This window comes from Siniperca chuatsi, linkage group LG4 (genome assembly GCF_020085105.1).
Source record: "Siniperca chuatsi isolate FFG_IHB_CAS linkage group LG4, ASM2008510v1, whole genome shotgun sequence".
NCBI lineage: Eukaryota > Metazoa > Chordata > Actinopteri > Centrarchiformes > Sinipercidae > Siniperca > Siniperca chuatsi.
The window spans coordinates 2828682-2851738 of NC_058045.1; the positions used below are offsets into that span (position 1 = coordinate 2828682).

Below are 23057 nucleotides of genomic sequence, written 5' to 3' on the forward strand. Positions count from 1 at the left end.
CTGACCGAAGAGCAACTTTTTTGGTTCAGAGTAGAGCGCTCACCTCTCCCTTCATCCAGGCTTTCTGTTTGGGGAATGATTTTATTGTCTTTGTGATCACCACATCATCAACACATTTGCTGATGTATGATGTCACTGATACTGTATATTCCTCAAGATTGCTGTGGTTCTCCTGGATGGCGGCATCTCTGAACATGAGTCAGTCTGTGCACTCAAAACAGTCCTGTAGAGCGGATGTAGCTTCATCTTTCCACAATTTAATTGTTTTTACTGATGGTTTGACCCTTTTCATCAGCTGGATGTAAGTAGGCAGGAGAAGCAGGGAAATATGGTCTGATAGACCAAAATGAGGGTAGGGGAGAGCTTTGTAGCTGCCAGAAATGTTTGTGTAAACATGGTCCAGTGTAGTTGTTACCCTGGTGGGGATGTGGACATGCTGGTAAGATTTAGGTAAAATAGAGGTCTGTATGATTAAATTCACCAGCTACAATAAAAACACCATATGATTGTTTTGTCATGTGACTGCTGATGACTTCATACAGTTCCTGTAGTGCGTTTTTTTGAATTCGCATCTGGAGGATTGTAAACACTGGTGAATTTTCTTGGAAGATAATATGGTTGACATCTTAACAATAAAAATTCTGGGGAACAATGTCCATCCACTTTGACAGCGTTTGAGCACCAAGCATCATATGGGTTAGGGTTAGTCCACCTCCTCTCGTCTTAGCGGAGTCTTGTGTTCTGTCAATGTGGAACATGCTCCGCCTGTTGAGTGCTATAACTTAATCAGCCATGCAGCCAGGTCTCAGTAAAGATGAGGGCATTAAAGTTGCAGGCAGCAACAAGCAAAGTCACTCACTTGCTCAATTCTGTTTGAAAGGAGTGAGATCAATCACACACTTGTTCTGTCATCACAAAGCCTGGAGCGTTTTAATAATTGCGCACTCAAAGTTCCGCCATTTGTCCTCCCTTTGTCGGATGTGAATGAAACTTGGTGGAGATGTCTCCTGTGAGTTTAATCAGGATTGTTCAAAGGCATCTTGAGTTATGGGCAAATATGTGTGCCATGCCCACTTGCACCAACCAATATGAAACTTGAAAATGAAATTTTGGTTAATACTTGCCCCCAGAGCATGTATACCAAATTTGGTGAAACTCTGTCAACTGGCTTTTGAGTTACAGTTTTTTGGCATTTGTGGAGGCCCCTATGGGTCAAGCTCAAAATGCTTTGGAAAGCTTATTCCCAAACACAGCTTGAAGATATTGCCCAAGATTTATGATGAATCATTAATGAGTTTGGCCAATTTTATGCTAATCCGCAGATCTTGCTTATTTATAATATAAATGTGTGTCAGTCCCGCAATGCTGTATGAACAATTTGGTATTGATAGAGTCAAAATTCAAAAAGTTCTATTAATTTTACTGTTCTTCACGGTTTGAACCCTAATAATAATAAACCGGCTTGTTAAGATACAGTCAATGAAACTCAACATTTTAGAATAGAAACTGAGCAGCCGAGAGGTGAGTATGACTCTGTTGGTACTGATGGAATTAATCCTGTGGAAGTGTATATTAAACTGAATTAAAAAATTGTAAATTGCAGATTGCAACCAGCTGAATACTGCATGCCTCACCCTCCCCTTCCAAGCGTGTAGGATAAACTATGGTGGCCGTAAAACTCACGAAAAATGTGAAAGGCCCAATCCAGAGCCAGTGTTTGTAGTAGAAACATGATGGTTCAACATAGTCTCTGTGGAAGGGGACCCGCTCCCTCTTTAGATATAAAGGGCTTATTCTAAGGTAATGAAAACACAACAACAAACAAAACTAAACAAACAATAACAAAAATCCATCAACACTGGGAAATGAGACAATATTTTAAGTTCTTCAAACAACAATGCAAAAATGTTGCATTACTGTAGACTGTAATACAGTAAAGGGTCTTAAGTTTAACAGACCGTAACAAGTGTGTGTGGTTTTGTGTTTGTGTGTCTGTGTGTATTAACAGGTTTGACCTCTCAGACAAAGATTACTTCTTTGACAGCAAAACCAGGAGTTCAATAGTAAGTCCACTGAAGTTTGTCTGTAATGTATCCACCAACACCAAAATATCAATTTATACATGATTGCAGTTTTTAGCCAACACATTTTTCTGACAGATAAATATTATACTATGAAGTAAAACCTTTCAGTTGTTTGTTAGAAAGACCAGAGATATGATAACAACAACTAAAGCTAAGAAGGAAGCTAAACATAGCCTGGCAGTTGTTTGTTGTCCATGATGAGATAAGGAATTATCATCCATTCTGTCCCAACATGTCTCTGCCATGTCATAGCACTGACACCATTAATAACATTTCAGTCAGATGACAAATACATGCACGGATTGTCACAATGGATAGTATAGTATTGCACAGGTAGTGTACAGGGGGTTTATCCAATGCCTAGATATGTATGCATTTTAACCATTTTAATTTGAACAGAAACAACCAGGAATTTAGTTGAGGTCATTATTGTGATTGCTTTATTGTAGTGTTGATTATTAATAAATACAATTTAATATTTTCTATCAATATGTTCTTCAGCAGCATGGTGAATTAAATTAAGTTCTTCTGTTTTTCATTCCCTCTTAGGTTTTTGAAATACTAAAAAGAACAAAATGCAAGGCCAAGTACAGCATGGGTATGTTTGGATCTCTTTCTCTCTCACTTCTTGACAAAACAACATTGCACAAAATGAGATTAACTTTTACAAATGTGTTTCAAGCATTAAAAATCGGACAACTCGTACAGATTCACAAGGCTGGGCCAAGTGGCACTTGAATGGAAAAAGCACTGTTGTGACAAATATTCACCTTTCTAGCCCCACCGACTTAACCTGGTTCCATTCGAAAGCAATTGTGTTATTACTTCCGCTTCAAATGCCGCTTCTGCCTCAAATGATTTCACTTGATTGCCTGCGTTGTGCAATTTCATGGACTTTGGAAAAAACCAAGGACCTAATCATATTACGAATGGCAAACAAGAAAATGTTCAACAAAAAAAGAAATGCAGCCAAAGATATATACCCATAGACTACATCTTGTCGATGCAAGATTATCTTCAAGATTTAATTACAATATCATTTACAATATCCGAAAGATGCTGATTGGACACAATGCTAACAAATGTTCATGTTTATGTTGGAGAAAGGTGAGGGCATCCAAAAACTTGCTGGTGTACCCCCCCATAATTAAGAAACTCCCCAGTGGGAGGGTGTAGGGGCCTGATTGGAATTGGGCCAAATTTGTTTACACCTAAAAGCAGTTAGTTTGCGGTAAATCAGCTGACATGGATAACTTACTGGTGACAAGCCTGGGAGCAGTAGAGACAGCAAGGTGCTCTTGCATCACTGGCCTGGGGAGGTCATACTGCCATGCAGCTTCAATTTTGTGGAAGGTAAGAAAGTAGGATGTTTTTTATTTACAATGATTGTCAAGCATACAAAGGCATAGTGCTCTATTTATAAACTCAAGTCAAATTAGCTGATAATATTTCATAATATAAAATAATGAGGTTAAATTAGGTTTAAAACTATCAGCTGTTTTCTTTGTATTGTCTAACCAGAAAATAAAATATTATTGAAAGACTATTGACCCGTGTGATGTAGCATATGAATTGTTTACAGCTACTTCAATTTGAAGCTACTTCAAAATTGAAACTGCGATAATGTACAATTTATACCATTTGCATAAATACATGTTCATTTTAAAACAAAAGCATACAATTTAACGTGGGTAATGCTAACATGCAGCATTCTGCGTTCTGATTTTTGGGGGGGATGAGTCTTCAGCTGAAGGGGCTCCTTTGCTTTACCAGCACGTCATGGAGTGGGTGGGAGACACTGTCCAAGATGGCATGTAGTTTGGCCAGCATCCTCCTCTCTGACACCACCGACAGAGAGTCCAGCTCCACCCCCACAATGTCACTGGCCTTACGGATCAGTTTGTTTAGTCTGTTGGCGTCCGCTACCCTTAACCTGCTGCCCCAGCATGCAACAGCATACAGGATAGCACTGGCCACCACAGACTCATAGAACATCTTCAGCATTGTCCGGCAGATGTTGAAGGACCTCAGCCTCCTCAGAAAATAGAGCAGCTCTGGCCCTTCCTGTAAAGAGCTTGAGTGTTCTTAGCCCAGTCCAGTTTATTGTCTAAGTGTACTCCCAGGTACTTGTAGTCCTCTATAATGTCCACACTGACCCCCTGGATGGAAACCGGGGTCACTGGTGCCTTGGCCCTCCGTAGATCCACAACCAGCTCCTTAGACTTTGTCGCATTGAGCTGCAGATGGTTCTCTTCACACCATGAGACAAAGTTCGTAGACATGTACTCCATCTCATCACCACTGCTGATACATCCCACCACAGCAGAGTCATCAGAAAACTTCTGAAGGTGGCAGGACTCTGTGTGGTAGCTGAAGTCTGTGGTGTAGATGGTGAAGAGGAAGGGAGAGAGGACAGTTCCCTGAGGGGCCCCAGTGTTGCTGACCACGCTGTCCGATACACAGTGCTGCAGGCGCACGTGCTGTGGTCGGCCAGACAGGTAGTCCACAATCCAGGACACGAGGGGGGCCTCCACCTGCATTGCTGCCAGCTTCTCCCCCAGCAGGGCAGGCCGGATGGTGTTGAAAGCATTGGAGAAGTAAAAAAACATGATCCTCACCGTGCTTGCCGGCTTGTCCAGGTGGGTGTGGATGCGGTTAAGCAGGAAGATGATGGCGTCCTCAACTCCCAGCCGGGCCTGAGGGGTCTGACCATGGGCCGCAGCTGTTCCAGCACTAGTCTCTCAAGGGTCTTCATTATGTGGGAGGTCAGTGCCACCGGTCTGTAGTCCTTGGAGCCACTGGGACGTGGCGTCTTTGGCACAGGAACGAGGCAAGATGTCTTCCACAGAACAGGGACCCTCTGGAGACTCAGGCTCAGGTTGAAGACATGTTGAAGAACTCCACATAGCTGGGGGGCACAGGCTTTTAGCATCCCGGGGCTAACGCCATCAGCAGGAACAGATTAAGTTTGTTGGCCCTGTCCACGCTGCCTTCAACTTCTCTGATGCCAGTCGGGTCTGAAGCCAGTGATGATCTTCATGCCGCTCCAGACCTCTGTCATGTTGTTTTGCTGGAGTTTCTGCTCCAGCTTTCTCCTGTACTTCTCCTTGGCCTCTCTGATTTTCACCATCAGGTCGGCCTGGATTACCCTCACCTCCTCCCTATTATCAGTAAAGGCCCTCCACTTGGCATTCAGGATGTCCTTGATGTCCTTTGTTACCCACAGTTTGTCATTCGGATACCAATGGACCATCTTAGTTGGGACATTGCAGTCCACGCAGAAATTAGCCAGTATAGCCAGTAATGCACTCAGTGAGCCCGTCAATGTCCTCTCCATGAGGCTTAAAGAGTGCATCCCAGTTTGTCACTTCAAAGCATTCCTGCAGTGTCTCATAGGCATACTCTGACCATTTCCTCACTGTCCTTGTGGTCGCAGGCTGCCTTTTAACCAGAGGCACATAGCAGGGTTTGAGGTGAACCAGGTTGAGACTTTCTGATGTTAAACTCTGACAAAACTGAAGTTATTGTACTTGGTCCCAAACACCTCTGAGACAAATTATCTAAAGCTATAGTTACTCTAGATGGCATTGCCCTGTCCTCCAGCACCACCGTAAGGAACCACTGAGTTATCTTTGATCAGGATTCGTCCTTTAACTCCCACATGAAACAAACTTCAAGGACTGCCTTTTTTCACCTATGTAACATTGCAAAAATCAGGCACATCCTGTCTCAAAATGATGGCGTAAAATTTGTGCATGCATTTGTTACTTCTAGGCTGGATTACTGCAATTTCTTATTATCCGGCTACCCGAATAAGCCCCTTAAGACTCTCTTCAGTTGATCCAGAATGCTGCGGCATGTGTATTGACAAAAACTAGGAAAAGAGATCATATCTCTCCAATATTAGCTTCTCTGCACTGGCTCCCTGTAAAATCTAGAATAGAATTTAAAATCCTTCTCACCTACAAAGCTCTTAATTATCTGGCATCATCGTATCTTAAAAATCTCATAATACCATATTATCCAACTAGAACACTGTACTCCCAGGATGCAGGGTTACTTGTGGTTCCTAGATTCTCCAAAAGTAGAATGGGAGCGAGAGCCTTCCGTTATCAAGCTCCTCTCCTGTGGAATCAGGTCATTACTAATACTATTATTACTAATTTATTAATATTAACACTACAATTGCTATTTTACTATTTAAAAAAAAAATTCTAAGTGGTCTTTGCATTATGCCCCCCCCCAACCTCTCTCTCTCTCTCTCTCTCTCTCTCTCTCTCTCTCTCTCTCAAAACTTAACACGGCAGCGGCGTTGCCACTGTTGCCAAATGCTTGCTCATGGTGGGATTTGTTGGGTCTCTGTAATTAATATTATAAAGAGTACGGTCTAGACCTGCTCTGTAGGAAAAGCGCAATGAGATAACTTCTGTTATGAATTGGCACTATATAAATAAAATTGAATTGAATTGTATATTGTCAATTGACTAATTGATTAGTAGTCGATTAGCAGTTGTCGAGCAGGAACACAGGGGCAGCAGGTGGCCCACAATCACAAATCCAGACTCCGCAGGCAGAAATACCTGCTGAAAGCGACAGAAGGAGAGAAGGGAGAGAGACAAGAAAGCACAAAACTATGGGAGAGATGTCGAGTTAGTAACATGCTTTAATCGGGATAAAAATGCATACAGATGGAGAGGAGGAGAGAGGAGCTCAGTGCATCATGGGAAGTCTCCCAGCAGTCTAGGCCCATAGCAGTATTACTAAGGGATGGTTCAGGATTCACCCAAGCCAGCCTAACTATAAGCTTTATCAACGAGGACAGTCTTAAGCCAACTCTTAAATGTTGAGATGTTGTCGGCCTCCCAAACCCAAACTGGGACCTGATTCCACAGGAGAGGAACTTGATAGCTGAAGGCTCTGGCTCCCATTGTACTTTTGGAGACTCTAGGAACCACAAGTAACCCTGCATTCTGGGAGCCCCGTGTTCTAGTGGGGTAATAAGGTATTATGAGCTCTTTAACATACTATGGTGCCTGACCATTAAGAGCTTTGTAGGTGAGGAGAAGGATTTGAAATTCCATTCTAGATTTTACAGGGAGCCAGTGCAGAGAAGCTAATATTGGAGAGACATGATCTCTTTTCCTAGTTTTTGTCAGTACACGTGCCGCAGCAATCTGGATCAACTGGAAAGTCTTAAGGGACTTATTCGGGCAGCGAAGGAATTACAGTAGTCCAGCCTAGAAGTAACAAATGCATGCACTAATTTTTCGGCATCATTTTGAGACAGGATGTGCCTGATTTTTGCAATGTTACATAGGTGAAAAAAGGCAGTTCTTGAAGTTTCAAGTTGCATGTGGCATATATAAATAGGATAAAACATTGTGTATGTTAATGTGTGGCTGATGATGATGATGACTTTTTGCTTTTTGTTTCTTGAGTACTGCCAATGTCACAGGACCCCTGATTGTCAGTATTTCACACACTGTTTGAATTCAATATTAATCTGTACAGCACCATAGCTTAAAACTGCTAAGTTCTTTTATTCTTAATGATTGTAGATGAGTAGGCCTATATTATTTAACTTTATATTGATTTTGGCTCATGTCACAAATGTGACATCAATATTAATTATTTTGTTTGTTGGCCATGGTGATCCATTTTTAGTTGAAAAGGTTGCACGTATGTGCAAATTTTAAAATTTCTTTTTTTGTTTCTTCGTGAGGCTTCCAGTTAGGATCGTGTTTTGATGTATAGCAGTAGCACTAAAAAGAGTTCCACCCGTCGTGCAAATGCTGTACCTTTGCCATGGTTGCACTGCACTTGTGGCACCCCCTATAATGTGGGGGCGCTCAGCTTACACACAGCTATGCACAAGTAAACTCATACTGTACTGTGGTTGAAGCCTATAGGTTTTGGGATTTGTCATGCTGCATTCAGGTTGTACAATGTGTTGGGATTTACAATGGTTAACTTCTACAGTCCTTGGGGCACCACCCTTAAACAAGGGAAAAGGACTGCTAATTAATTGATTCAGTCTCATAAAATACACTAAATTATCAATTTGGAACTCTGATTAATAATTAAATCGATAACTATAACCAAAATTACCATTAATATCCTGTGAGACTGTGGGTGTAGGTTCTGGCTTGGCTTGTGTAGTGTGGAAGGCAGAACAGGGAGGCAGCTTTCAAAACAGCAGAGAGAACATGGTGGCCGTGACCACCGGCAGGGTACGACCATGGGCCTCAAGCAGGCAGCAGTCAAAACAGAGAACAAGTCCAAAATGCAAACAAATCCAACAGGGAGCAGGCAAAATACAAAAGTCCACAATACAGGCAAGGTCCAAGGAAACAAAGAATCAATCCAAATGAACTCACTGGTAACAAATGCCAGGATGCATGACACGAGAACAAAGCACAACCAAAATGCACATAACAAGGGCAACGACCCGACAATGAACAAACGAAAATCCCCGAATTAAATACACTGAGGTAAGGGAGACATCGAGACACAGGTGCAAACAATCAAGGTGGGGCCAACACTCTAAGCTGGAGGGAAAGTAAACAAAGACAAGAAGTAAAACCACAAGACACATGAGGAGAGGAGAACACTGCAAAATAAAACAGGAAACAGGACAAACCTCAAACTATGACACTCTCTCTCTCTCTCTCTCTCTCTCTCTCTCTTTCTCCAAAACCTAACACGGCAGCGGCAGATGGGCGCCCACCATTGAGTCTGGTTCTGCTCGAGGTTTCTTCATCTTAAAAGGAAGTTTTTCCTTGCCACTGTCGCCAAGTGCTTGCTCATGGTGGGATTTGTTGGGTCTCTGTAAATAAAATTATTGTATGGGGTAGAGTATGGTGTAGACCTGCTCTATAGGAAAAGTGCAACGCGATAACTTCTGTTATGAATTGGCGCTATATAAATAAAACTGAATTGAATTGAAGTTGTGTATATATAATCATGGCTTTCAGTAAATGAAGCCTACTGACTTTGGTAATCCCCTGACTTTTCCTGTAGCCCCACCAGCAGGCCAAAGTTTTCACTTCTACAGACAGTCATGGTTCCCAGACAATGGGCCTCATGCCAGGACATTTTTTTATTCTTCTTCACCCCCCTGTAGTGAGAACGGGGGGGTGAATGTCTCCCCACATTCACAAATACACAACAGATGACTTCTTCCCCTCTCAAACAGGAAAGACATGTCTTGTTATGCTAATGAAGCAACAGAAAAACATCTTCTCCTCCCTTATCAGTCTCTCACACACACAGTTTCTTCTCTCACCCCCTGATGTGGTCTGAGATAAGGCTTGCCAGACACCTATCATAAAAGTTGAAAGTACATTCCAAAGGGAAGTAACACTGTGATATCCTTGCTATGACGTGTAACCCAACTTTTATTTTTGTGGTACATGAGTAAAAGTTATTAATCCAGTGAGTTAACCTCTTGTTTACCAGGTGACAGCATTGCCACCTACTGACCATCAGACAGAAGTCTCTGCAACCATCTTCATTATGAATCTGTATTGTATTGTAGCAATTATACTGTATTACGTAAACCAAACTGTATTGTTTAACGTTATCCCACTTATTGATTGATGATTGAATGATCTGCTGAAATAAGTGCTGGTTAAACTGTTTCCCTAAATGTTTTTTTATCACAATTTTTATGTCTCGATGTCCCATTATTGTAGGGCCATAGTGATGTTTGAGTATGTGATATTTTCTATTTATTCTAAAGAATCCTGACATCACAATACTGAGGTTTAGAAAGAATGAAGAATACAGACATCAGTCTGTGTGAGTCTTTCCTCCTATCCTCTGTCCTCCTCCCTCTACTGCTGTTGTGATTCACTGCCTGCAGGTACCGCTTGTAGAGAGAGGATGGGTTGATTTGGAGGGGGCTGTCTGATTCAGGTGAAACTAGCTAGAGTAATCAACAGATACTCAGGTAGACTCCTTCCTGAGGGCAGGGCTTATGTAACACAGAGTAGCTTAAATTTCTGAGTTCCCTGTCCATTTTTTCACAATTGAGAATGACTTCCGGATGGGAGCCGAAACGTCTTGATTCTGAAAACAGTGTCCAGATGACTACGACTGAAACCTTTTCTACTATATGTTGACATGTTTAAGAGGATTATAGCCTCAGATGGTGTGTGACACAAAATTATTTGCAACATTAATCCCTACTAGAATGATCTTAGTCCATGGAGTTACAATGGGACTAAGATCGTCTCAGCCTTAAAATGCTTTTAGAAAATGGGGCTTTGGTCTGCAACCACACTCTGAAGACCTACCTTGCTAGTAACACTCACCAAGAAAGTGAGAATATCAGTCATACACATTTGTGTAAACTGAATGCTTTTCAGTTTTCGTACAGTTTTTCTAATTTAACTTGTTACAACATGCATAATATATATGCTTTTGAACTAGGCTCAGAACAGGGTGAAAGAAAAGGCATGAGACTGGAGGCATCATTCCATTTCAATCCAGAGAGACTTCGTTGTGAGTGAACAAATATTTTTATTGACAATGGAGTTAATGGAGATGAGAAATGTGAAGAGTCTTTGGCAATTACACTCCATTGTGACATCATCCTATTTTAAAGGGGGTAGTGAACCCGTGAGTAGTATAGTATAGGTTATCCCCCCGATGGAGTCTAGACACTGGTGGTGGTGGAGGATGCCGAAGATCTGGATGTGATGAGGAATAGACTTATGATGAGCTCAACCTGCATTGGGTGTGATGAATTGGAGATGAACGGGGTGAAGGAGGGTCACAATGATTCCACACTGAAATGACAGCTGACAGCAAGCAGAGAGGAAAACAGATTTAAAGTTTGACAGCAGCAATATGATTGACTGAGAGATTGTGGCAAATTCTGGTTGGTTAACTGAAGAGTAGATGCCTATATCAGCTGATTAAGAGAAGTAGGAAGAGAGCGAGTGAGAGCGAGAGAGAGAGGTGAATGATGGGCATAAAGATAATCTTCCTGACTGAACTTGTGCTGACCTTCATTTGTTTTGTTTTTTTAGGAAAAACCTGTACAAAATCAGTTTCACCTGAGAAAATTCTGGACTGAAGTGTCTTACAGAGGCTCTAGCAACTGTTTTCAGTAACTGCCTGGTAACAGTACATTGGTTACCGGCTAAATGATGCACACATTTGTACTGGAACATTTTTATAAAGACAGATGTAAATGCTGAATGTTTGTTGCAGAGGAGTGTTGAAGGATGTCCTGAGCTGAGATAAGAGGATCTGCAGGGGACCGCTGCATAGCCAGGGAGCAGTAGGACCACAGCATCACTACATGAGACATGTGAGGGAAAAGAGGGATTTAAATTCAACACTAAACTGATGGAGCATCTACACAGAAACATTTAGACATGTATAGCACCAATTCCTCCTGATTCACAGTATGCACTTACCTGGGCCTCTGAGTTTGTTTTTTATTTCAATCTGTGCAGTGGCTGCATTTGCAAGTGTTTGTGAAGCATGGACACACTACATAACAAGGCTAATGTTAGCTACACAGGCTAGCATATTTAGCTTTTCGTCCCGGGCAATACAGGAAAATCACTATGGCTCTCAAGCTATATGCTGTATATTTACATAAACACAGAGTCTTCCTCATGAGTTGGCACCTCTGCCAAATCAATTTAGAGGCTCACCTACAACAGTAGTATCTGTACCAATTTTGGTGCACAATAGACTCCTCATCTGGGTCTGACTGAGGCTCAAACGTGTGGCTGAATCTCTCTGATGTTTCCTCTAACTCTAGCCATTTTGTCGCACACTGCTCTCTCACCCACATACATGCTCTCACCAGCACCAGTCAAGACACGGCATATTCAGGCTGGGACAGAAGAGGTGTCACGCGGAAAAGCAGCGAGAGGGAGGTCAGGCATCAGGGATGCAGCCACAGCGTGTAAAGCCAGAATATTTTTCGCATTTAACTCTGTGGATTAAGGATTTATTTTGACCAAACCAGAGTTGATGATTGTTGGAACAGTTTAAAGACGGTTTTGTTGAGTTTTGTTTCTGTCGAGTTTGAAGGAAGTGTTTTATGATGAGTAAAAGGCAATTAAGCTTGTGAGTTTATTTTATTTATTTATTAGACTAAAAAAAGAGAACTTGTGTAACGTAACAAACTCGCCGCAAGCATGCCTTGTTGAACCTGTGCTTGTGATAATGCATCATTTGGAATAAAATATTGGAATTGGAAGTAAGATTCGTTTTTCTAATTGAAAATCAGGCCAGCTTGGATTTATTTTCCTTCACAGGTGTTGAACACTGGCCTGCTTCTTGTTACATTTCACACCCTTGATAAATACTCTGTCTTCTGCATTAGGCCTGTATGGTTAATCTGGAAACATAAGGTTCTGAATTAAATCATGTTGTTTTTAAGAAAGTTTGTAAGCCATTGTTTTACTGCTTAATTTTTGGCTGAACATGAAGTAGAAATAAGTAGCCAACTAGTGTAAAATAACATGACAGTGGGTTGGTTTTCTTCCTGTCCTCTGCCATTTTTTGAGAGCCATTGGTAGGTAGGTAGTTTCTTTAAAAAAATAAACTAGAAATTACTCTTATAGGACACAGATTTGCACTGTGACAGGTGCTATAAAGATGTTCCCCTGGAAAACGACCTTTGTAAAGACTCTTTTACAGCAAGACATTTCATTTTGTTAAAATCAAAGTGCTCATAGTGCCCCCTGGTGGCCAAACACCTCCAAACTTAATACAGTATTTCAAGATCTACAGGTGCACAAAAACAAAGTTTAGTTTGCTCGAATAGGAAAAGAGAAAAAAATAGATACAATTTTAGGAATGACAAAAGTAGAAATACTTGAATTAAAAACAATGTAAGTCAAAATTATGAGATTGTAAGTAAATCCAATTTATGAAAAGTAAATAATTTTGACTTACTGTTTCATGAAAAAATTCAGACATGGTATCTCATGGTTTGTTTTATTTTCATCCTTCTTAACGTTATCTGCTTTTGTCTTTCCCAGCCATTAGTACAAAATAGACCCGATACTGAATTTTAAAGGGAGATGCCGATTCCGATATTTGAGGGTTTAAAAATCTGATAATAATATATCTGCATTTTCCAACCAGTATTTATGTAAACTGACACAGTAAACTGATAGTTACTTGTTTCACCATTGCAGAATCAAGACAAACACTCTCAATGTGCACACTTTTATTTCTAGTGTTTTTCTGCTGGCCTAATATTACCAGTTCTTGCCAGCTGTTTTGGAAAGTAATGTTCAGACATTAGCTAAGGGGATTATGATTCCAAAAACTACGCTGTAACTGTACCAACCTGTACTTTTTGCGATTATTTTCACCATTATGTCAGTCTGGCAGAGTGAGTATGAGTAATGCAATGAGTCCACTGGGGTTGCATTCACTGAGATATGGTATAAAGATGTGGAACCCACTTTAACCCATTTTGTTTTCTCTCGGCAGGTATCACCAGTCTCCTAGGTAGTGGTGTCTATACAGCAGCTTACCCTCTTCATGATGTGAGTAGTACTGATCCTGGCACAAATAGATTATTATAGGCGGTGCGAGTTCCAAATCATATATATATATGTATATATACTTTTGTTTTACTTTAACTCCACCCTTTCTTAAAATGAGTCCAGCTCAGATGATTAAATCCTGGTTTACAGTCTCCAGTCAGTGTGTACAGTGACTAGCTTGAGTGTTTCTCTTTCCTTTTTCAGGGAGATATTAATGAGGAGAGTGCAGAGCCCAATGACAGAAAGGTGAGAAAGTTATTTCTAAATTTATGGAAGCCAGTATAAAAGTCTTCACAGACTGGTGTTCATGTTTTGCATTTGTACAGCTTTACACACTTGCACATGTAGAGCCCACAGTGAGACACACAAGATACACGAAATAATCACTCTCACTCACTCACGCACTTCAGCTTAAGTTTGGAACACAAACATTATATTTAAATATTCTGCTTGAATATGCTAATCGTGTGTCAGTCCATGTGATGTTTTTTTTCTCTTACACCCATAACCCATACATATGGATAACCTGCTGCTGGAGTCCAAAGGTACCCTATGAATGGTTCTTTTTCAACATGTGTGGAATCTTCCATTGCCATGTCTCCACACAAAAACAACGTAATTTTTTCTTGTGTGACTAAATAATCTCAGTTTTAAGCACACTTGCAACACACACGGTAAAGAATGAATTAATGTGTAAGTCTATTTTTCTTGCTTACATTTTTAACCGCTGTCACAGCCCGGCTCTTTAATCTGCAACAAAAACGGGAGACACACGGGTAAACTAAATAATAAAGTAATATATTTACAACAGAATAATCAAAACAGACAAAAACAAATAAAAACAAAGACATTGAAACCAAAATCCACAAGCACAAGAGTCAGGATCTCTCTCACAAAACTTTGGAACCAAACACAATTTGCCAGCCACATCAACCGCGATGACAACTCTGAGGAAACAGTAAGCTGTGACCCTACCATCATGAATCAGACTTTGTTTGTACTGTTCTACCTCACCACCTATACTTTTTAAGTTCTGTCTCATGCTTAATTTTCTCAATAGCCCACTTCCCCCTTTCAACTTGCTGCTGAATCCTGTGCTGTAACTGTAACAGTAGTTCCTTTTGCTGCTCAAAATTTAAGCCAGAAATTAAACCAGCAACACAGGACCAGACCCGACAGGATGTCTATGAAAACTCCATCCTCAAACAAGTTAGCTCTCAAAAATGACTTCTTATTCTCCTTCATACACTTGTCATCAACGTCCATTTCAAAAACCCCTGCAATTTTAGTAGCTGCTCTCGACTATAGTGCTCTAAAACCTCCTCTGATGGGGCTTTCAAAAAATCTAAACCCCTGCCATAATCAAACTAAGACACAAGGAGAACAAAACACACACACTACATGCACAGCAAAACAACACTTACAACAAGAAACACTTGAGACACACAGGTAAACTAAATAATAGGGTAATTTATTTACAAGAGAATAATCAAAACAGACAAAACAGATCCTACTCACGGCCTAGGAGGAGTTCGAAAAAGTTCACATACTTCATGATTTTGCAATAAAATAATATAATAATAAAACTTTACTTATAGAGCACTTATCAAAACAAAGTACAAAGTGCTTCACAACAAGAGAAATAAAATACCACAGTGAATGATGAAATATAAAGAAATAAAATACATAAAATACACAAAAGCAATAAAATAAACAGCCAGATCAGGTAAAATCAGGATATGTTTTCAGATAAAAATAATGTTTTGAGAAGAGACTTAAATGAAGACACTGACTCAGACAACCTAATTTCTTCGGGCAGGTTGTTCCAGAACCTCAGGGCCCTGATGGTAAAAGCTCTGTCCCCCTTAGTTTTCATCATGGACTCAGGAACAGACAGAAGACCCCTACCCGAAGATCTCAAACTACGTGAAGGTTCATAAGGGATTACAAGGTCTAAAATATAGTCTGGAGCCAGAAGAACCTTAAAAGTAATCAACAAGATTTTAAAATCAATCCTAAAACAAACAGTGTAAAGAAGCTAAAACAGGTGTGATGTGGTCATACTTCTTGGTCCTGGTTAATAGCCTAGCAGCTGAGTTCTGTACAGTCTGCAGTCTTAGATAAGTGAACAGGCTGTTAGAATAATCGAGGCGTAGCCACTTGGTACCAAATTTTGCAAAATAACTACTGAGCCAGGTTTTGTGTTAATTGGACAGACCTATGTGGAGATATAGATGTTAATTGATTTTTTCATATTTTGAAAAATGTAGAGTGATGGACTTCAAAATTAACCATAGGTTGCAGAGTATGGAGGACCGTAACTGCCAAAATCAAAAATAAATAAATGACTCAATAAATGAATTAATATGCCATTAAATGCACCAAAAATAATATTAAAATTAATATAGGCATTAAATAATTTATCAAATGTGACACAAATTGATATTTCTGTTTTAGTTTGCTTATTTTAATTTGTATTAATTCCCCTATTTATTTACATTCCCATTCAATTTTCCATTTTATTTAGTAATTTGTTCATTTATTTATGTATTTATTCATTTATTTATTTATTCATTTTTAATGTATTTATTTATATTTATGTATCATGACATGTGATTCAACTTATACTCAGTCAAATGAGTGCTCTTCTAACTCATTTGTGTTTGACTTAACTATGCATCCAGTCACTAACCCAACAAGCATGGCTTGTGTTATTTTTTCCCACCCGTTTTGCGTCAAGTCATGCCCTCGTTACTTCGATGTGTCTTTGTGATTGGATGCTAGCTCCACCAGTTTTTCTGTCAAATTTTTCGGCAAGTCCCGTTAGCAACACTTAGTGACACTACTGACATTAAAGATAATGTAATAATAATACAAATATAAATATATTTTAAATCCTCTACAGAGGGGATGCAACTCAATTTAACTGTATGCAATTTAACCCCTTGTTCATACATTCATAACAGAGAGTGTCATGTAAGCCACAATTCTAGGGGGGCCCGCTTTAAGCAGGGTTGCATGTGGCTCCATCCCCAGAAAAAAAATAAAAATAAAAACGCTATTTTTTGCAATTTAACATATATATTCAAAGAGTTTGGGTGGATTATTTTAAAACTTAAATCTGTTTTTGAAACTCAGTAATCTCCGAGTTTACTGGGACTTGATGCAAAACAGGTGAGAAAAAAATAACGTGCATTGTTTAGCTAACTGTCCTACATTCAAAGGTGGGAAGCTGGTGTAACTTTCACACTTCACAATTGATATTCATCAGTACAGAGGTGAATATATATAGTTTAGACATGAAGTCACAGTTCACTGTCAAGGAAATAGAAAAGGGAACTCCACCCAACTGTTGTATTTAAGACAAATATGGCAGTAGAAAGGCTAAAGGCATGATAAAACTGGACAAACAATGCAAAAAATATTGTTGATTGTTTTCCTCAGCTTTTGTATGAGGAGTGGGCAAACTACAGTGTCTTCTACAAGTACCAGCCCATCGGACTTGTGCGGTAAGGACACATTTCTTTAGGTATATAATTTACTGCCAATCATCCTTGTATGGTAACAACTCTGATATTGAAGTACCTCTCCTATTCATCAGCCAGGACTACAATTCCAGCTCATGGCCATAATTATGTGCAACAGTGTAATCCTTAATTATTCTACCAGATGACACAGAATTCAGAAATGTTCTAATCCTTCACATGTTTTTAAATAAGAAGGTTAAAGCCACCATGAATTTGAAATTTTCATTTTTCAATTACATTGGTGAATTTGTTGCAAATAATTAATTCATTTTATTGTGGTAATGATTTATGGGTGAATCACACTTCAAAGAAGACTTTACAAAAGACAGGTAGTGGTGATGTGTGCTGTGTCGAGTAATATTTCACTCAGAGATGAAACAAATTGAATGAATGTTGTAGACATTCCATAGAAAGGCCCAACTTCTATGTCTGTCCATAAAATGAACTAGATGACATAAAGGAAGTCAATAGCACTGGTGATGTCACAGCAGTTAGTAAGAGGTATGAAAGTTTTCTTTATGTCCCACTTTGAAACTGAACACATAGTAGTCACTTTAGCTTACATATTTCAGTTTGAAAGAAGGCGTGAGACCAGTCACACACTTATTCCATCATCACAAAGCCAGCATCCTGCTCTCTGACACCACCACCAAAGAGTCCAGCTCCACCCCCACAATGTCACTGGCCTTACGGATCAGTTTGTTGAGTCTGCTACCCTCAACCTGCTGCCCCAGCATGCGACAGCATACAGGATAGCACTGGCCACCACAGACTCATAAAACATCTTCAGCATTGTCCGGCAGATGTTGAAGGACCTCAGCCTCCTCAGAAAATAGAGGCGGCTCTGGCCCTTCCTGTAAACAGCTTGACTGTTCTTAGCCCAGTCCAGTTTATTGTCCATGTGTACACCCAGGTACTTTTAATCCTCTGCAATGTCCACACTGACCCCCTGGATGGAAACCGGGGTCAGTGGTGTCTTGGCCCGTCGTAGATCCACAACCAGCTCCTTAGATTTTGTCGCATTGAGCTGCAGATGGTTCTGCTCACATCATGAGACAAAGTTCCCCACCACAGCCATGTACTCAGTCTAATCACCACCTGTTCAACACCTGATACATCCCACCACTGCGGAGTCATCAGAAAACATCTGAAGGTGGCAGGATTCTGTGTGGTGGCTGAAGTCTGTGGTGTAGATGGTGAAGAGGAAGGGAGAGAGGACAGTTCCCTGAGGGGCCCCAGTGTTGCTGACCATGCTGTCCGACACACAGTGCTACAGGCGCACATACTGTGGTCTGCCAGTAAGGTAGTCCACAATCCAGGACACGAGGGGGGCATCCACCTGCATCGCTGCCAGCTTCTCACCCAGCATGCTGGCCGGATGGTGTTGAAAGCACTGGAAAAGTCAAAAAACATGATCCTTACCGTGCTTGCCAGTTTGTCTAGGTGGGTGTGGATGCGGTTCAGCAGGAAGATGATGGCATCCTCAACTCCCAGCCGGGGCTGGTAGGCGAACTGAAGGGGGTCCAGGAGGGGCCTGGCCATGGGCCACAGCTGTTCCAGCACCAGTCTCTCCAGGCTCTTCATTATGTGGGAGGTCAGTGATGTAGTCTGTAGTCCTTGGAGCCACTGGGGCGCAGCGTCTTCGGCACAGGAACGAGGCAAGATGTCTTCCACAGAACAGGGACCCTCTGGAGACTCAGGCTCAAGTTGAAGACATGTTAAAGGACTCCACATAGCTGGAGGGCACAGGCTTTTAGCACCCCAGGGCTAACTCCATCGGGGCCTGCAGCCTTGTTTGAGTGGAGTTTCATCAGCTGTCCTCTCACCTGGTCAGTAGTCAGGCACACAGCAGAGGTTACAGACGGGGGAGTGGGGGAGTCATTAGTGTGAAGAGGGCCATTAGCCTGATAGCCAGTTGAGGTGGGAGTAGGACTCTCCCAGGAAGATGGAGGAGGGGGGAGCAGAGTACTCAGAGGAGCTTGAGGGCTGACAGCAGCTGAGTTGGAGGTGGGATGAACAGGAGTCGGTGTGTCGAATCTGTTAAAGAACAGATTAAGTTTGTTGGCCATGTCCAAGCTGCCTTCAACTCATCTGCTGCCAGTCGGTCAAGCCAGTGATGCTCTTCATGCTGCTCCAGACCTCTCTCATGTTGTTCTGCTGGAGTTTCTGCTCCAGCTTCCTCCTGTACTTCTCCTTGGCCTCCCTGATCTTCACCTTCATACAGCATACAGCAGTCCAGTGTCCTCTCCTCTCTAGTGGTACAATTCACATACTGGGTGAAATTAGTCAGTGTTGTTGAAACACTGACATGGTTGAAGTCACCCGAGATTAATATGAGTGCACTCGGGTGTTGAGTCTGTAGTTGTGCTATGGCGGTGTGAATGGTGTTGCACGCCGATGCCGGGGTAGCAGAGGGGGGGATGTAAACAGCCACAACAATGGCATGTGACAATTCACGTGGCAGATAATATGGCCGGAGTCCCACAGCTAAAAGTTCAATGTCCGGGCTACAGATACTGTGCTTAATAGTAATGTGACCAGGGTTACACCATCTGTTCTTAACTAGAACAGCAAGCCCGCCGCCTTTCCCTTACCGCTCCCGGTGTGATCCCTGTCGGCCCGAACAGTCTGAAAGCCGTCGATGGAAACGTTATGGTCCGGGATATCCTGGTGTAGCCATGTCTCAGAGAAGCACATCAAACTACACTCACGGAACTCCATCTGACTCTGGGCTAACGCCGTTAGCTCTTCCATTTTATTCGCCAGCGATCTCATGTTGCCCATGACGAGAGAAGGCAGACACGGCTTAAATCTCTTGTTCTTAAGCCTCTTTTGTCTGCACCCCTCTCTCTTCCCTCGCCGCTTCGTTCCACCTCTGCATCCTCGGTGTGTCCTCCTCCAGATCTCAGTGGCGACATCGTTTGTCCTGGGTGCCATGCCGCTCGACTTCAGCGCGAGCAGCTGTTCCCTGGTGTAAACAATGCGGCCAAACAGCTGATCTGCAGCGATGTCCTGACCAAGTAGCAGGAGAAGAAGTTCCACGGCGAAAAACCGTACTAAAACACTTTCTACTCTTTTCGTAAAGAGCGTAGTTTACATTATACTTACAAACAAGTTACCCAAGTTTGGAAGAAAAAGGAAAGCTAACTATAAGTTTTATCAAAGAGGAAAGTCTTAAGCCTACTCTTAAATGAGGAGATGGTGTCTGCCTCTCAAACCCAAACTGGGACCCGATTCCACAGGAGAGGAGCTTCATAGCTGAGGGCTCTGGCTCACATTCTACTTTTTGAGACTCTTGGAACCACAAGTAACCCTGCATTCTGGAAGTGCAGTGTTCTAGTGGGGTAATTGGGTATTTTGAGCTCTTTAAGATACGATGGTGCCATCTAGATTGACTATATCTTTCAATAATGAGTTTCGGAGGTTTTTCAGTGGTGGGCCAAGTGCAATAACCTCAGTTTTATCTGAGTTCAACATAATAAAATTGCAAGTCATCCAGGTTTTTATGTTCTTAAGGCATGCTTGATGCTTAGCTAAGTGATTGGTTTCATCTGCCTTGATCGATAGATATAATTGGGTATCATCTGCATAACAATGAAAGTTTATGGAATGTTTCTTAAAAATATCACAATCAGATACAGATTTATTGGCCATGTGTAAACGTACAAGGAATTTGTATGTGTATGTGTACACGTACAAGGAACAAGGAACATGTACAAAGGAATTTGACTCCAGTTTTTCGTTGCTCTCAATGTACATAAATGGAAATAGACATAGAAAAAACAGCATCAGTAAGACAATTAGTGGAATGGTACAGAGTGCAAATGGTGCTGAAATAAATATGATTAATCTAACAGGTTGCTTTATATACATGAGATAGGTGGATATGACAGTATAAACAGTATGCACAGCGTACGTAGATTTAAAAAGTGATACTATTTACATAAACAATCAGATACATTTACAGGTTAAAGTCACAGGGTTATTGCACAGGTATTGTTTTTGACACTATGTGACTGGTGTTAACTGTTTTTCAGAGTGATGGCCTGTGGGTAGAAACTGTTCTTGTGTCTGGTTGTTTTGGCATACAGTGCTCTGTAGCGCCTACTGGAGGGGAGAAGTTGGAACAGGTTGTGGTCAGGGTGTGATGAATCTGCAGTGATGTTTCCTGACGTGTATAAGTCCAGCATGGATATTGCCTTAAGGAAGCATACATAAGGTGAATAGAATTGGTCCAAGCACAGAACCTTGTGGAACTCTGTGACAACTTTAGCGTGCATGGAGGATTTAAGGTTAATATGTACAAACTGAGATTGATCTGATAGATAGGATTTAAACCAGCTTAGTGCGGTTCCTTTAATGCCAATTAAATGTTCCAGTCTAATTGCTTTTAACTACGTATTTGTTAGTGAATAATGGCTACCCTGCATACACTGCTTTCCAAACCAGTGATACCCTAATGGACCATTCACACATACTATGACAGTGATAAGCTTCTATTCATTACGAATGGGACCTGCCGTTGCATTGCGTGCGAGGTGAGAGCAAATCACACTCGTTTTAATTCCAGCAGAAACAGAAGAACAGAGCTTTGTACTACTCCATTCCACTAGTGGAGTGGGAATCGCTTCCAGCATGGATGCAGGAAAGAAATGCTAATCAGTCTTGCCAGCTCAGGCACTATTGTTGTTGTAAAACACTTTAAACAATGCATACTGTGTTAAAAAAAAGACAGCTATTCTGTGCTCAGGAAACTTTACAACAATAAATTAACAACTTCCTTGTGTGTTGTATGGTGGCTAGGTCAAAACACAACTGTTCAGTCGGAGCAGAGTATGTAAATTACGTGCTCAGCACAACACACACGCATAGAGCTACATCTTCATGAGAGTCATAGAAACGGTTTCAGTCGTAGTCATCTGGACACTGTTTTCAGAATCAAGACGTTTCGATGACTCGTCTTGATTCTGAAAACAGTGTCCAGATGACTACGACTGAAACCATTTCTACGATAGAACACTCCTGGTCGAATGAGGGACTACACCGTCTTATCTTCATGAGAGGCCAGAGACTTTCTTCTTCTTTGTATCTATATGTTTGAATACAGCATAAGTGTCCACAAGATGCAATTAAGCCCTTGAGCAACCAGGATGTGAAGTTAGGTCACCAGCAGACATGTTAAGTAACTAAACAAGTTCAGTATCGGTTATGGGTGGGTGATAAGTGGCTCAGCCTATGACGATGTCCCTGCTTCTGACTTGGTGGCTGGGCAAGAGTGAGTGAGGCTGGATATGTCCAGCTACACAATTTCTCCCTTTTTTTCCTTGAAATTTAATCTAATCTAATCGAAATACCTCTCAAGCCCAGTGTCACCGCTAAGTGCAGCGATGCACAACAACAAATGTACTCTCTGCACTGAAGAAAGCAGGTTGACAGTAAACACTGCTGGGGCTGCTTTCACAGAGCAGATTTCAGAGGAGGGACATGAAATCTGAAATGTGCTGCATCAAATAATTATTCAGAATCAGAATAAGAATCAGCTTTATTGGCCAAGTATGTGTACACATACAAGGAATTTGACTCACAAGGAGTACAAGGAGTTTTTTTGTTGCTTTCAATGTACTTACATCGAAATAGAAATACAGCTCAAAAACAAGGAAAATAAAGTTGAACAAAGGTAAACAAACATTTGGCTATTATGTACATAGAAGTAGGTGAACAAATATATATAAAAAAGTATATATATATGAACAATACAACAATGAACAACAACTTACAATGCCTATATATACACAAGTCTGAGTTTTTGTTTTTGTAAACAAGAATACAATAGTGCAATGGTGCAGAGTACAAATATTCTGGAATAAATATTGAATGATTAATTTAACAGGTTAAATACATTGAGTAGGTAGAGTAGG

General features: G+C 41.1%; 1 protein-coding gene across 2 annotated transcripts in view; it reads left to right on the forward strand.

The window, feature by feature from the left end:
• The window catches only part of LOC122874574 (anoctamin-1), a 252254-nt gene that overhangs the window by 37591 nt on the left and 191606 nt on the right, over positions 1-23057 (forward strand). For both annotated transcript variants that reach the window (XM_044192613.1, XM_044192614.1), the window contains exons 5-9: positions 2009-2063; positions 2634-2682; positions 13557-13612; positions 13817-13858; positions 17057-17121. In XM_044192613.1, coding sequence (XP_044048548.1) covers positions 2009-2063; positions 2634-2682; positions 13557-13612; positions 13817-13858; positions 17057-17121 — 267 coding nt within the window. The remainder of the gene's footprint in view (positions 1-2008; positions 2064-2633; positions 2683-13556; positions 13613-13816; positions 13859-17056; positions 17122-23057) is intronic.